Below are 15,898 nucleotides of genomic sequence, written 5' to 3'. Positions count from 1 at the left end.
TTGCAGGCTCCGATTGTCCCGCTGGTTTCAGGCTCTCATCACTGTGACTGTGTTCACTGCTTATACAATCCAAAGATAAACATATTTTTCAAGATCTTTCCTGCTCTTCACTCCCAGATACATTAGTGGAGTTTGGGGCACTCAGTCCCTCATTACCCTCCAGGTAACCCCAGAGAAGCAACATAAATGGAAACAAAATCTTTGCATCATTTAATACAGGGAGGTCAGGGAGCAGCAGACTCACAGTCGTCGGGAACTGGAATGTCTCTGGGATCTCAGGGTCAACTGATTTATGTCAAACATTGATGGGAACTTTTAAATTCAGTAGACCTACTTGAGAATAAAGAATGCAGACTGTAATTTTCAATGGCAAAGGTGTGTTTATGGCGATTGAAGTCATAATCCATAAAACATTGCTCCCGCTCCCTTACACACAGAAACAGTTGAAAATCTTATAAAGACTTAACCCAAGGAGTCCAATTGTTTAATGCACCATACAGAGCCCAGGTCAGCATAACTCACAGTAATATATTTTGTGGGCTGTAAAATTAAATCTTTTTTAATTGATTCTTTAAAAAACCAAAACAAATAGCTGTACTATGGATGTTGGTCAGTGAACACCTGAAGAGTCACATCTGTTTGCAGGTATGCAAGGCCTGCCTTATGGTAAAGGTGATATTTGCATGGAGAACTGTACCTTTGAAGTTAGGATGTGTTTGAGAGAGATGGGGTGAGGGAGCAGGTGGAGAACAAGGTGCAGAGCTCACACTGCAGAAGAAACCACATAAACTATTTGATTTCTTGACTTTTAAAGTTGTTTTATTTACAGAAAATATCAGATAAAGCCTCACTGCATAAACCTTGAGTTGAAGCTACAACCCCTGTCCGGCGTTTCATGGAGCTAAGCCCAGAGAGCCCAGTCAGTGTCTTGTTCCACATGGGTCTGGCTGCCGTATTTTGAGCTGCAATTCCAGCCAGCAGCCACAAAACACTTGGATCGTTTGCAACCAACAAGCCTGACAGGCACAAAGTGTGTTTTCTTTGACTGGAACCTGACTGGACAGAGAGCAATGGCTGAACGTAAGGAATGGCCGTCAGGTCAAGGGACCAGCCAAGGGGTTTCCAACCAGGCCAGAACTTTCTTTGCAGCCCGAGAGACTGGCACCACACAGGGCCAGCTTTTGGGAGCAAACACTGGTTTGCTGTTCTGACCAAACAATGTATCCCAGGATACTGTATGTACCCTTCTGCCGAGATCCAGGCTGATGCAGCAGGAAGGCCGGGCTGTGGAAGCTGAATTTTTTGCTCTCATTGACACAACAGCAAATCTGGAGTGATTTCATATGTGTCAGTGTGATTCCTCCTAACATAGCAGCATCATTTCCACTGCTTTGCAGTGCTGGTTGCAGGTGCCACACTACCACCATCGAGGTTTCCTCTGAACCCTCTCTGGAGTCCCTGGAATTGCTGCAATAGCTGCACACAGCAGGTTGAGAGGTTTTAATATGACATTTTCAGAACATTTTGCACGGGCAGGAGCACTACCTCCTAAGTTTTTATTGACCTCATCTAACACATAGCCCCTAGAAAAGACACCAGTGTGCTTTGTTGGCTCTTGGGGTGCATAAAGGCGCAGGCAGAGTGCTTTCCAAAGCACTCGTTCTGCTTTTCTGATAACATTTGCTTCAGTTTCAGTCCGGGCACACTTGGATAAAGGCTGTTCTGAGACTGTTTTCTTTCTACTACTGGTTTTATTCTGGGAACTGGAATTTTTTTTCAGTGTGGTCTTTCACTGCAAACAGAACTCCACTGTCTGTGCTGCTCTGGCCTGGCCAAGCGTGGTGTGATCATCTCAAGTGGGTGCCAGCACTTGGCCGAGTGGGGCCATGTGTTGGTAGCCCTGATGCTGTTTGCCAGTTGGCACAGCATCTCCTCTGGACCAGGGGGCAGAGAGGACAGCCCTCTCTGGGCTGACATGTGATGGCCACAGGGGAAAAAGGAGAAAGGGCTCCATCTGAGCGTGAAACATCGGGAAGGATCCGAGCTCTTTCACAGCAGCCCAGTCTACAGCAGGGATGGCCAGAGCTGACTCACCATACTCACTTTTAATTCTGCAGATGTGAGGCAGAAACAAACAGCAAAGTGGCTTGTACTGTATAATTAAATGAGGAGGTCTAAGCCTTTTTATCGTTTTTCAGGGATTTCAGGGGAAAATGCTTTTGTCTTCATTGTGGTTCTGATGGGGTAGCTGTGAAAGGAGAACCTGGACCTTTTTCAGGCCAGTGTGGGAAGGCAGAACAAACACAGTGCAGCTCTCAAGCCTCACCAAACGTCCCAAAGCCCATGTGAGACTGCACAGGCCTTGCCCAGGCCCTGGGTGCCAGGACATAGTTCAGCCGGAGGCCAGATTTGCTGCTTTGAATCCACAGTTTTAACTGCAACGCTCATTTAGGGAAAGAGCTGCCCCTACTTACCCTCTGTATCCCAGAGTGGGACCCACGGGGAGCTCATCTCTTTGGGCAAAAGGGTGGATCTAATGCAGGTTGTGCTGCTTCAGTTAGGCAGATGTGACTCTTAATTAATTCAGGGCCATCAAATTTCCTCTTCAGTCACTTTCTTTTATGCATTTATACGAATGGGACTGATTTGGGAACGTTGATGAATAAAAATGAATGAGTACTGCTATAACTCATAAGTCATAATCAACGTACACTTGCCAAATAAAAGCATCAGAAAGGTTTTTATCGGCCTAAATATTGAAACCAAATTTTATTTTTTGAAAATGACATTACACACATCTTGCAAATGTACATTTAGATGAGAAAACAATGAATAACAAATATTGAGAGCAAAGCTATAAAGTGGACAGGTTCTCTGCTGCATGGCATTGCATTACAAGAATACTCAGACCTGGGATGGTTATTACAAGTAGTAAAAACAGTTCACAACACCTCACAAAAATGGAATTTTTTCCTAGAAAGTCAAATCTTCTAACAAAAGGAAATTCTGTTAAGGGAGAAGAGGCATGGGGGAATAGATGTGTGGATCTGGGTACACTTTGTGGTTTTGTGGCAGGGCTTTGTGGGGGTTTTTTAAGTCCATTTCTTACAAAATCCGTCTTTGTGAGTGACCCCATCTTTTCCAAGAATTAGGCTGTTTTCTGTCCTCCATTGCCAACAGAACCACAGCTAATAAACAAGAAGCCCTGTGTACTCGACTCAGAGCTTGGGAGTGTGGAGAAGGAGTTGTCTGTCTACAGAGCCCCCAACAACATAACCCCCGTATTCCACCCCCCACCCCCTCGCGCCGTGTGTCCAGGAAAATCAAAAAAGTTGTGTGCAAACTCCGCAAATCAGGGGCCGTGGGACCAGTCCCAGGCACAGCCACAACCAGGTGAGGAGGCCACGGCCGATGCACCACGTGCCTCTTGCCTCAGCTGCAAAGGACCAGCCAGACCTCGTCAGAGCCACGAACTTCCAAAGGTTTTCAGCTTGCTCCCCAGTTCAGGCAGAGGCAACGGATGGCTGATCTCGTCCGGTTTTACCTTGGAAGTTAAGAGTCTGATCAACGTGCCGAGGCGAGGCGCTGTGAGAGACACGTTCCCCGAGAGAACCTGTTGAGAACTGCTTTTCAAACCTCGTCGTGTATCGTTTTATTTCTGCCCAAATCTGTACTTTACAACCACGAGAGAGACAAAGACAGAGTAAGAGAGAGAGGGAGAGAGAGAGAATCTTTCCAGGAGGAAAGGAAGAGCTAATTAAGAAAAGAGAGGTACAGGACCATGCATTTACTCTCAAGAGCTTGTTCACAAGCAAGCTAACATTTCTAACACTACAACCACTCATCTACATCTGTTTGCTAAGTAACTGAGTTCTACCTACAACTAGGGAGCAGAAGGGGTCTTTATATTTTCTTCCCCCTCCCTTTAAAACGTCAATAAAAATGTTTTCTGTACAAGTTGAATGGCACAAAAGGTGGTTAAAATGCTAAATAACTCACCACAAATGGAGAATGCAAAATTAGTTCAAAACATGCATGGACTGTGTACAGGTAAGCAAGGAATCATTGGCATAAAGCTGCAATATATTACAAGATGATACAGTTGAGATCTTTTGGAATAACCTCTGCTTGTTCTGTCCCTTTGAGAGACCTTCACATAAAAATTCAGCATAAAGGGAATTCAAGGTATATATCCAAGCAGAAAGTTAACTATGGGCAACATTATCTGTCTGAAGAGAAAAGCATTTCCCCTCCCCTTCCACACGCTCCCCCAAGGTACAAAAGTCAACATGATCAGCTTTGCTGCAGGCTTGCCAAAAAGAAAGGTTAATAGACCTGGTTTAGGAGAACAAAAACACCATTTAAATTAATAGCTCTTTGTACAATGTCATTAATTAAATACCTTATTATTTAAACAAAAACATAGTGAAGTTTACCAATCCCAACAAAGTAACCACCAAACCCTCACCACCCCTCCTCGTGTCCTCCAAAGTTATGTACACAGAGTTTAAAGTATACCAGCTAAACTTTAAACCCAGCTGCCCCTCCAACCCCCACCCACTGAACAATAGAAAATACATCGTGGCCTCTCAGTTATATTATATTGCAGCTTTGTTGTTAATGATGAAATCATACAAACTCAATGAATGACCTAAGACAGTAATCTATGATCAGGTTCTGGTTCAGCTGCATTTCTCCCTCCCTCAACACAACCTGCTGGCAGGTGTGCAGCCCCAAGAGCTTCAGGGCCACGAGCAAAGTCAGTTCCTGCTTCTCAGAGAAGAGGAGCATGAGTAACTCAGGCTGATGTGATGGGAGCTGCTCACCCTAGTTTGGGATAGGATTTGTGTTCCAGAAAATAGGCAAAGGCTAGGAACAGCAAAGTCAGCAGGCTGATACTCCTTTCCTATGCTTCCAGGCTAGACAGTGTCACAAAATCCAGACTATCATGGGGGTGGAATGTATTGTCAAATCAGAGAATAGAAGAGATTTGGCTACACAGGTTTCCTCTTTCCAAAAGACCCTGGGGGTCTTCTAACTGATAATCGCAGCTGTACACAGTGATAAAGCTGCTTGGATCACCCATCATTGAAATAAGGAGCAAACTAACAACAATTTTACATGTCAGAATTCAGCATGTAATTATAACTCACAGGCTTCCTTGTTCTTACATTCAACACTTGCTTCACCATATCTATAAACACCAGTTAGCAGTGCAATTAATTCCCTAGACATTCTTCTTTTTAAGCAGACGCATCATTAGACATCACACTAAATCTGGAAAAAGATCTTCTGTCATAAAGATGGGGGAGAAAAAGGAACAAAAGATCTGTGTACTGCAGCCCCTCAGTGGTCAGCATGAGAGAGAGACAGGATATCACTAGATTTCAACTGCCTCCTGCTAAGGGAAATGAATTACAAGCCCATCCATCCCTGCTCTGCAATGGCTGGAAACAGATGGAGAAAAGCAGCTATGCTGGAATTAAAAAAAGAACAAAGAACTCCCCAAACATAACCCCAAAACCCAAACAACAACAAAAATCAACCCCACTAAATGTTTCACAGGGATTCTCTGAAGGTAAAATTCAGTGTTTCAAGAACTGGGCCTGGACCCCAGCTCGGGGTCTATTGGTCCATTGCAGGTATTTCCCAAGTTTGACCCTGTGCATGGGTTTTCCAGAACTTGGGGCTTCAGAACCAGGGTTTGGTTCAGGTCCACCCTGACCAAGTGCCAACAACGTGTTTCATTCTGCACGTGCCAGATGAATCACTGTGCTCTGCAACAACCCCACTATTCAAATGTGACTCAAATTTATCTTGATTTCCTATATATAACTGTCGCAAATAGAGATGGGAGAACCAGCTTAGATAAAAATCAAAAGCAGCCTTGAGTTTAAATGAGTCACCTAAAATGAACTGAACCTTCCTTTTCATTTCAAGACATTTGGTAACACTTTTCTCTAAAAACCAAGCCAACCATAAATCTCTACTTTGCTTGGTGCTAGCTGGGACTGGAGTAAAATAGAAAAATACTGGTAGAAATAGAAATGCTGTTTCTAGCTCCATAACCCTGCCAGGCTCAGGGCATTTCTATTGGTAGACTGAAGCGAGAGTGAAGTGAGAGAAAGCCAACACTCCTTAGAACCAGAAAATGTGGAGGAGACCCTGATTTGCTGAGGTTCCTTGTTTAATTTTCAATTCTAAAACTTTTAAGATATTGCAACAAACTCTTTCAGCTTTATCATTAACTATAATACTATACAAAATATCTGCCATCTGTAACTTGCTATTCAAGGTTCATACAAGAGATCACTTCAGATCTGGGGTCAGTGAGGTTTTCTCTGCAAAGGCTGCAGCTGTCACCCAGGAAACTGAATCTGCACTTAAGTAATCAGTCACACAAGAATTATCGACAGTAATCAATCTCTGAAAAAGGAGATCAACCTTGGATCAATTGGATTCAGCTCCCTTAATTACATAGGAAGTTCTGTCTGTTTAAAGAAGCAGAGGATTAGGTGTGTTGGGTTTCACTTGTGTTATAATGAGCATCTGAGAATCTACAGAAACAAAGGGATGCAATCTCTATGCAATGAAAAAAAAATCTGAGACCATACAGAAAAAAAAAAAAAAAAAAGTGTTTAGATGTGTCAGTTATTTCGTGTTTTAGGATTAAATTCACTGAACTCGAATATAGAAGAAAAGATCTTATGAGAAAAACAGTGTTAAACACAGACCCCCTTGTCCAGCACAGACTTCCCACTGCTGTGTTGACTGCTGCAGCTCTCACACACAGCTGGTCATTTCCTGGACAGGATGATCATCAGCCCCTCTGCCCACACAGCAAATCAAGAACACTTCCTCCAGTAGCCTGTCTTAGCTTTTCACCCCAGTGCAAGTGGGTTACTGCTTTTCCCAGAGTTTGCTGAGCTCCATGGGAAGGGACAGCAGGCCCAGAGGTGCCCTCATTATCCTCCTGCACATGCCCTGCGATTCCCTGCTGTGCCAGGCCTGTCCTTTCCAGCCAGGGCATGTTGATAATTCCTGTATCTGATCTGATACAGAAGAACCTAAACAAAACCAAACCACAGGTTGGTGCTGTCATTCAGCAGAGGGCTGTATCTTCCTTCTCCATTTGAGGGATGACACATGTTGGCAGGAGAGCTAAACAGGAACAAGGAAGGAACTTCCAGCCAAGTTCTCCTGCCTGCAGCCCAGTGTGACCTTATTTCTGCCTTTGGGAGTGGGACACACTGCTGAGGCACATCAGCCTGAACCCTGGCTTAGGTATCTGCAGGGGTAAGGGCTCAAGAAGTGGCCAAGAGCCCCTTCTGTCCAAACCAAGCTGAAGATCCTCAGTTAGCCCCAGCCACCACCTCTTCTGTTTGTCCTTAGAATTTCTTTGCTTTTTTCTTTCATTATTCCCACACATCAATGGCACTGATTTGCCAGTGCTCCACCTCATCCTTTCCCTGCCATTTCATCTTCTGTTCAGTTCAAGCTCATTCCATCACTCAGTAACTACTTCCTAACAAATGTCCCTCACCATTCCCCTAAGAAACAAGCCCTTTCCCTTTGTTTCCCTTGACAATGGACACCACAGCATCTTTCCCTAATGATGCCAACTTTCTTTTTTCAGCTGACAGACTAATTACTGCGAAGATTTGTTAATTCCCTTTCAGCATACTCCTTCTTCGGTTGTTTGAGTGATAAACTGTTGGACCAAGGGAAAAACTGAACTGGCTCGAGCGTCCTGAGTTTACAGTTCATTGAGATAAAGAGCCAGAGCCAGAACAGGTGAGTTCAAGTAAGTGCACTAAGCAAGGCAACTGAAAGGCAGCTCTGTCCCATGTAGCCATCTAGCCATGAATACTTTTTAAACTAGAAGGGTTTCAACAACAGTCCCACTGTTTCCTTGATAGAAAGCCACTGAAATAATTAGACTTACTCACTGTTTACAAGCACAAAGCCCATATTCTGAGGGTAACAGGAATTGCTCCAGATACTTACATGTAAGTGTAACAAAAAGAGGGGTAGCAGGGTCTTGTATTCAGGCCAGAGGTGGCAACTCCAGATGAGAGAAGTGGGCTGCTGGATGTGGATATGGCCTTGATCCCAGGGATGTTGCTGGCTCATCCATGGGTTTTTGGGGAGCTAAAAATGAGGCGTCTGTCTTTCACCACTACAAAAATAATGAAGCATTTTGACAGCAGTTTTGAGAGACAACGGGTTCCTCAAGAGATTTGCCAAAGACAATGGACAATAGTCTGCTTCTACAAGGTGCTCAAACTTCCCTAAGTAATGAATAAATATTAAAAGCAAGTTCTTTGTATCAGCTTATCTCAAAGCACCTTACAAATAGCAGTGTTATGATCAGCCCTTCATGCACTGGCACACCATAGCACAAGGAAAAGTGCTCTGTCCAGAGTTATGCCAAAGACTAACAGCTCTAAAATCCCAGTGGCTCTGAAATCCCACTGCTGAATCCACTAGGTTTGATTCTCATTTGCTCAGGAGCTCATCTGTTGGCCAAAAATAGGTGTCAGTATTTTTAACCTTCTCTAAACAGTGCCCTGAGGGAGGTACAGGGTCTGTGACCCCACAGCTCCACACTCTCACCTGCAGATGTAATAGTCAGACCCTGCTCTACAGCTGGGAATCCATCAGAGAGCTGTGCAATGGCATTGCTGGAAAAAGCCTTTCTATCCACCTACTTATATTCTCTGTACACCTCCCCTCCCTATTAAAACATGGTTTTTTTGTCAGCTTGGCCTCAGACCTGCAGACAAATATCAAATGACTGTAGATCTGTTCCAGAAGAAACAAAACAAAATGAGGGGTCCACAGACATTACTGCCCCAGCCTTTTTCACCTGGAGGCAGCCAGAATGAGATACCAACTCTCAAGCCAGGAGGAAAGAAGGAAGGTAAAGAATATCTGAATGGCAGAATCAATAACCAAGGTAGCAGAACCCAGCCCAGTTCCTTCCACAGTGAGGAGCAGCTGCTCTGTGAGACACGAGACTCAGCTTTAACATTTCCTGAGATACTGTGGAGAGGCCTGCTCAAACTCATACAGATGGGACAGAGGCATCAGGCAGAAGAAATCTGTGATTCTGGAGACAACAATTTTCCAGAGCTGGTTGAATAAATGCAAGATGGGCTAAATACCTCAAGAATTGAAGTCTGCCCTGTCCCCTTTTGTCAAGGCCATTGTCCCCAAGGCCTTGCTGGGCACATGTACAGTTCTGCTTCTGAAGCCCAAAGCACGTTAGAAGGCACTTAAAGTCTTAACCTTCTTGGTCTCGTTACACCAAGGTGGTGTTTCAGCTGCATCTCTTCTAGGAATCCTGTGTAAAGCACTTGTCCTGTTGCATGAACTGACCTGACTCTTTAGATACACAGAAAAAGATCTTCATCTTGTGCCATCCATTTGCTTCTACAAAGAACTTCACCAGTCCCAATTACTGTCCCAGCCTGCTTCCATCAGCAACCAGAAAAACAACTTGGAGCCTAAGTCACCACGTGAAAGAAGGTGTTTTGTTGTGGTCATGATCAGCACCCTGTGTGTGGCAAACACACCTTTATATAGCTTTTCTCTGGTTGTGGATTGTCTTAGCTTGAGGAAACACTTTCTAGACTAATTTTATATCTAATTTACTTACCTACATTTTATTCCTCTTTCTAAAAATGATTTTGCCTCTACTATAGTAAGAGAACTCTCTGATACCTTGCATGGCTGTGGGGTACCCCTGAAGTCAATGACAAAATCACTCGTGCTCTCAGTGCTCTAGGGAAGGCTCATAGTGTAAAGTCCACACTGTTCCCCTGCAGAGAGGATGCCACTTCCAGGGATGGCTGACTCTGGAAAGGTGTCTGTGTAGGGATTCAGCATGGCATTCCACAGCACCTCCACAAGGTGTTCCGGGAAGCCACAAGAAGAGCAGCGTCGACCTCAAAGGCGTGAAAAAGCAAAGACAAGGCATCCTAGAAAATGTCACCAGTATCCCAATGGATAAGGAGAAACTAACACTTTAATGCCATTATTTCCTATTGGAAATGCCTGGGTGTAACATTGTTTTGCTGTTTGCCCCAATTTTTGGTCCTACCTCCTCTTTTTTCCCTTCAAAAGTACTGAACAAGCAAACGAGAGAGAAATAGCAGCTAGACTTGAGTGTGTGATGTTTTTGCATGCATATGTGTGTGCTAGCTAAGGATGAAAGAGATGTGGAAGTTTTTTTCTAAGCAGAATTCTTTTTCTATTGCCTATGAAAGTAACACAATTAGTGTTTCTAGCTCCTGAGAAGATTGTAAATAATGTGCAGATACAGGAAACACAGACAATGGTAGGCAAAAGCTACTTCCAGATCCCACCATGGAGCAAACCAAGGTAAAATCCCATTACCAAGCTCTTGCAAAATTACTTCAAGGTGTAGGATCTCAGCTGACTGTTTAGCTGGTGGAACTGAACTAGCTCCAAATCTTATAACAGATGAGGCTTTAACTCAGAAGCTTCAGGATTATAAATGCTTTACAAGTGATAAAAATCCCAAGGCTGAAGATTTTGTTGCATTGCCCTGATCTTCTACAGTCAAGATCATCACCTGAATGTATGAATTCTAAACACATCAGTCAAGGCTTGGAGGATTGCTCCAATTCCTTCCTAATGACTGTGTATCTGAAACAGGTATCTTTAGTGTGTATGCAAATTTGCTAAAATATACTGAATAAAGGCAGATTTCAAAGAAACAAAGCCCTACTACTTTAAGAGTCTCTCCAATTTGTTTTTAAATACTGTACTGTTTTCAAACAATATCGTTTTAGTGATTCAATTAGTCTCTGAAAACACTAAAGGCAGCCTCATGAGGCAAATTAGACAGGGTTTTTATAGCAGAATTAATATGGCAAATCCTCATATCCTGTGGAGTTTTATGTGCTTGTAAAAGTAGAAAAAAATTATAAAAGGTAAACTCTGGAGTATATAGTGGAATTACTATAATCTGCTCCAGAATCTCACAGGGTCTGGAATTGCTGTAGTATATTGAAAGCACTTACTAATTCACTGCAGTTCAGGAAAACTTTCTGACCAAACCTAAGCTTAAACTCATGAAAAATCAACAGGAGTAAAGCACGTGCTGAAATTTCAGCATGTCTTTAGGTTCTTTCCTGAATCAGGGCTGTCCTTACATTTAAATAACTAAGGTCTGATGCCTGTGCACTGTTTCTCTTTGTATTCAAATCTATGTTAGGGATCCTACAACGCCAAAGATAACTAGTTTTGAATGTATGCAACATTCCACATGCATTTCTGTACAAGAACTCATGCAATATTGGCATTAATACAGACTTAACTCTATGCTACAGCTGAAATGCTCACTGACTTCTACTGCCCAGGCATTTCTACCTAGAAAATTGCTTATTAAAACTTGGGAGTTTGACCTCATACCCTGTTTTCTTTGTGGTTTCTGCTGGTTTGAATGGCTATTTTTCCCACCGAACAATTTTTTTTTTTGTTATTTTATTCTTTTATGCCTTTTCAAGGTCCCCCTAATTCCCTGAAGGAATTTTTAGGCTCAGCCCCACCACAGGATGATCCTCATGCAAAGAAACCTCCACTCCCAAGGGAGAACTTGCAGGATCAGGCTTTAGAGGAGTCACTAGGTGCAGCTCAGGAAGAAGGCCTCAGTGATTCCTTAGCATGCTCCACCAGGAAAAGCATCCTCCAATAACCAAACACTACTTGTGGCAGGAAGGAAAGGAACCGCTTCTCAACAGCTGCTTCAACAACCATCCATCCAAAGGATCCTTCATGCCTTAGGATCCTGCTTTATCTTAGACAAACTGCACTCATGGATACTGGATGAAAGCACATCGCAGATTCCTTTCCTACTCCTCACCACCAGCTCCAGCAGTTCAGGCTGCTAAAAGCAGTTCAGGATAGCAAAGATTTAGGTTTCCAGGTGGATCTACAGTGAGTGTCCTGTACTGAACATCAAGAGGACCTAGATGTGATTTTTTTTCATGGCTGATCTCTTGGTTTAGCTGAGGAAAGGTAGCAGGACATGCTAACAATGACTATGACAGGAGTGGCCCGTGCTACTGTGTGTGAACAGCACCTTTGACTGGAGTCCAATCCATGGCTACTAATCAGGGTCCCTGGAAAGGCAGAGACTCAGGGAGGGACTCTGAGATTTCCACCAACAGAACAGAGGAGAGGGTAAAAGCATATCAGATTATTTTTGATAACTCAAAGGTAACACACAAGCTTTTGCTAACACAAAAGCTCTGACGAATAATACCATTAGTGTAACCATGGCCTTTGACATCCTAATGATTAAAAAGTTCTATTTGCTCATGGCCAGTGTCTATAGAAGGACTCACAGGATTAAACAGCCAAAAATTAGCACCCACGACCAAATCTGCACCCAGAATACTTCAGCACCTTCTGTTAGAGGATCTGAAAGCATTTTACAAATGTTAACCAACATTTGGCCTCACAACCCCCAGTGAGGTAGAACAGTGTTGCCCCTGCAGGGACAGACAGACAGATTGAGGCACAGGGTTACTAAGAGACCTGCTCCCATTCAGACACTAAATTGAGCAATGCCAAGGGCTGAAAGGTGTCCTGACTACTGCACCTACGCTTTGTCCACACTACCATCCTTCTACACGAGCCCTTAGCCTTTGAACTAACCCCAGGATTCTATTTACAGTAGGTAAAACCATCATTTAGCGGTTGTGCAGTCAGAGAGTTATTAAATTAAATGAAGTTATTAGTGAGAACAAATGATTTCTGATGCAAAACTCTGGGTGTAAATGATCACGCACTAAGACTACTGGGTGCAAATTTGGTGCATGATAACTCTGACCCCTTGGTAATTCCCAACCCTGACCTCTCTCTGATAAATCTCTTTTTTAAGTTGCATTCTATGTAAGATCACATGAGGCTCTAAAGATGCAGCCTGCACAGATTGTTTCATACCAGCAATGCAAGCAAACAAAACATGGAGTGGCTTTGGGAACAGCCCAGCATTCATGTAGCATCAAACATCACAACAGTAGAATTCATTCTAATCACAAGGGGTTGCAAGGCAATAGGAACAGGTGTCTATGTTGAAAAAAAAAAAGGCAAATAGAGCAACAAAGAAAGATTTGATTGCACAGATATCATTTAGGTAAAGTTCTGTAATAATCAGTTTCATCAAAGCTTATTCCACGAGGAAGGGAGGCAATGCCAGCTGGCCTATGACAAAGCTTCAGTGTAGTAAAAACCACCAGCCTGTGTGAAGAGATGAACTTTGCATTCTGTAGGAGTCACTACTGATTAATAAAAGCAAAAGGTTTCTCTAAATACAGCAAGTTGGTTTTGTTTTTGTTTTTTTTTTTAATCAGATAGAAGAGTTTCTTAAAATATGGGGGGGTTAACATCACAAAATTCAATTTGTTATATAAGTAGAGAATCTGGCCATAGTTAGGAATACTGAAGTGTAAAAAACCAAGTACGTAGTCTTAAACATTACAAAAACTATCAAAACATTCAATATTTTGAATTGACCTTTTGTTTTCCACTACATGTGTCTGTTTTGGCAGTGATGACAAGATTTCTTAACTGAGCTGCTGTTATTATTGTTCTGAAGTTGTGGTTGTTTTTTTTGTACTTTTTTTTTTTTCTGATTGTGTTTTTTAAACAAAAGAAAATTACCAGCTTTTATAAAAAAGAAGGAGCTTGAATCCTTACTCCCAAAACACAGATACAAGGTTTTCCTTTATAAAAAGTGTATTGATTTTTTTGCTATAAAAAGTGACCTATAGGGTGTCAAACCTGAAAACAAATTCTCACAGTGTTTTCAGTGTTGGCTGTTCACAAGGCATTACTGTTATAAACAGAGATAGAGAGATACCATAGGGGAGGTATAAACATTTCCTACCAGCTAGCAGTACCCTTGGATTATTTGTGGAAGGTGTTCCACTCCAGGTAACTGATTTATGGTTTTTTGCTTAACTTTCTTTTTTTAAAAAATCCCAATATTTGAATAATTTGAATTCTTGTACTAACCTTACTTAGCATCTTACACAACCATCCCTAATCTCAGCCAAGCTTCTGCTGGCATATTAAGCATCAAACTAGTAAGTCATTCCACTTCCTGCCCTCCAAAAATAAAACCAATATTAGTTAGTATGCAGGTGCTAAATTTGGGCTGTAAATGAGGAACAGGTGAGCTGGCAAATGCTGGCAGTTTGGACAGGTGGAGAACATCATTTGCCCTACTTGAGCTTGCAAAGTGGTCAGCAAGGGATCCATTTGCACACTTCCAGGGGAGCTACTTTACTATCACTAGGAAAATTACACAGCTGCAGCAGAAGAGGAAATACTAGAAGAAAATGGGAAATGCACAGAAATGCCCCAAATTTTTCACAATGTCCATTTTGCATCCCTGTAACTTAAACGAATGGTATCCCTCTATCTCTATAGACTGGCAGGTGTTGATTTGTGGCACAGAGGATAAATCACAGGAAGAAAAAAAGAAAAAAAAAAGACATATAAGGGTGTGTCCTTTGATTTGAAAGCACCAGTCACCTATCTGCTTATTCTGGCAGAAGTACTTCACTGTATCTTAGACAATGCTTGCAATATGGACATTTAGCTCCGTGTCGCTCTACATGGAATCTCCGAGGGAATCAGAGTCATCCAAAGACAGAGGCAGATACAAGTCCTGTAGGGAGAAAGAAGAAAATGTTAACTCTCACAATGAGTTTCCACCTCTGGCCGTGCATAAGGGAGCAGCTGAGTGGCCCAGCTCTGGGCAGTCCGTAGGGACAGGGTGGAAGACTCATGCACTGGTTACTGGACTGGCCTGAGCGGGCAGATCACGGCTAAAATCGAGACCTGACACTCAAACAGTGGAACAAGAGCATCTTGGGGCCAGAAGAAAGATGTCTGTTCAGGGCTAAGTTTGAGAAGTGGTTGTTTTGTTGTTTCTGGATCAGTGTGTCCATTTTAGCACACGCATGGAAGAGCAGGACCTTGCTTTAAACAGGACTCTTTGAACCTAAGTCCACAGTAAAGAGCCTTACCTTAATTTGACAGCTACCTTCAGGACAAATCTCTAGGAAAATCACATTCCATGATTTATTCCTTATTTTAGGTAATTTCTGATCAATGAGAAAGCTTAAGAAAACAATCCCAAGGTTATTATTTGGATCAGATGCTGAATGTAAAGATTTTCCAGAGTCCCTTTTTCAGATAACCATCTTATTCCACTTCCTCAAAGTTCTGCATGGAATTAGGAACACAAACCAGCTCAAGGGCTAACGCCCTCCTGGGACCTGTTTGGGCTCTGACCCACACACAGGTAACAACTGTGAGCAAAAGGAATTAAATCCCAAATACTCAGGAAGGAAATTCACAGAAATCTTGATGTAAGAAGAGGTAAAATAGGAATTTGTGGTGTACTCAACTTAAGCATTTATCATTTGAGCTTTAAGGGGAAAGAAAGAAGTGATTTCATCAAAAGCAGGAAATTGCTCCTGGGAGAAAGACAATGATGCATGAATATTCTGGTAAGCTAAAATGCTGTGCTCATGTTTGCTGATTGGCTTAACTTAGTGGAGAAAATCATACTGGATTGGCTTTGCCCTCAGCAGTCACCCTCTATTACAAATGTTCTCAGGGCTTCACTGGAAAAGGTCATAAACCAGCCAGCTGAAAGCATACATAAAACATTAAAAAGGTGAGTTTTACTTGTCTTTGCCAGGAAGCAAATCCTCATCTCCAGAGTTTAAATGGGATAGTGTTTGGAAAGCATTTTAGGTTCTTTTTGCTGAAGCAAAGGATGCAGTTTACAGCATTACTCCTGCTGAATATACACAAGCAATTGTTAAATTTAGACCATGGGCCAGAT

At 42.6% G+C, this 15,898-nt stretch overlaps 1 protein-coding gene across 6 annotated transcripts in view; it reads right to left on the bottom strand.

The window, feature by feature from the left end:
* Positions 1-2,738: 2,738 nt before the first annotated feature.
* Positions 2,739-15,898, bottom strand: part of DCX (doublecortin) — an 81,151-nt gene continuing 67,991 nt past the window's right edge. For all 6 annotated transcript variants that reach the window (XM_050310398.1, XM_050310400.1, XM_050310401.1 and 3 more), the window contains one exon: positions 2,739-14,710. In XM_050310398.1, coding sequence (XP_050166355.1) covers positions 14,654-14,710 — 57 coding nt within the window. In that variant the 3' untranslated portion in view covers positions 2,739-14,653. The remainder of the gene's footprint in view (positions 14,711-15,898) is intronic.

This window comes from Myiozetetes cayanensis, unplaced genomic scaffold (assembly GCF_022539395.1).
Source record: "Myiozetetes cayanensis isolate MyiCay16 unplaced genomic scaffold, myiCay2020 scf15, whole genome shotgun sequence".
NCBI lineage: Eukaryota > Metazoa > Chordata > Aves > Passeriformes > Tyrannidae > Myiozetetes > Myiozetetes cayanensis.
The sequence above is the reverse complement of the archived record's forward strand: the minus strand, read 5'-3'. Positions and strand labels throughout refer to the sequence as shown.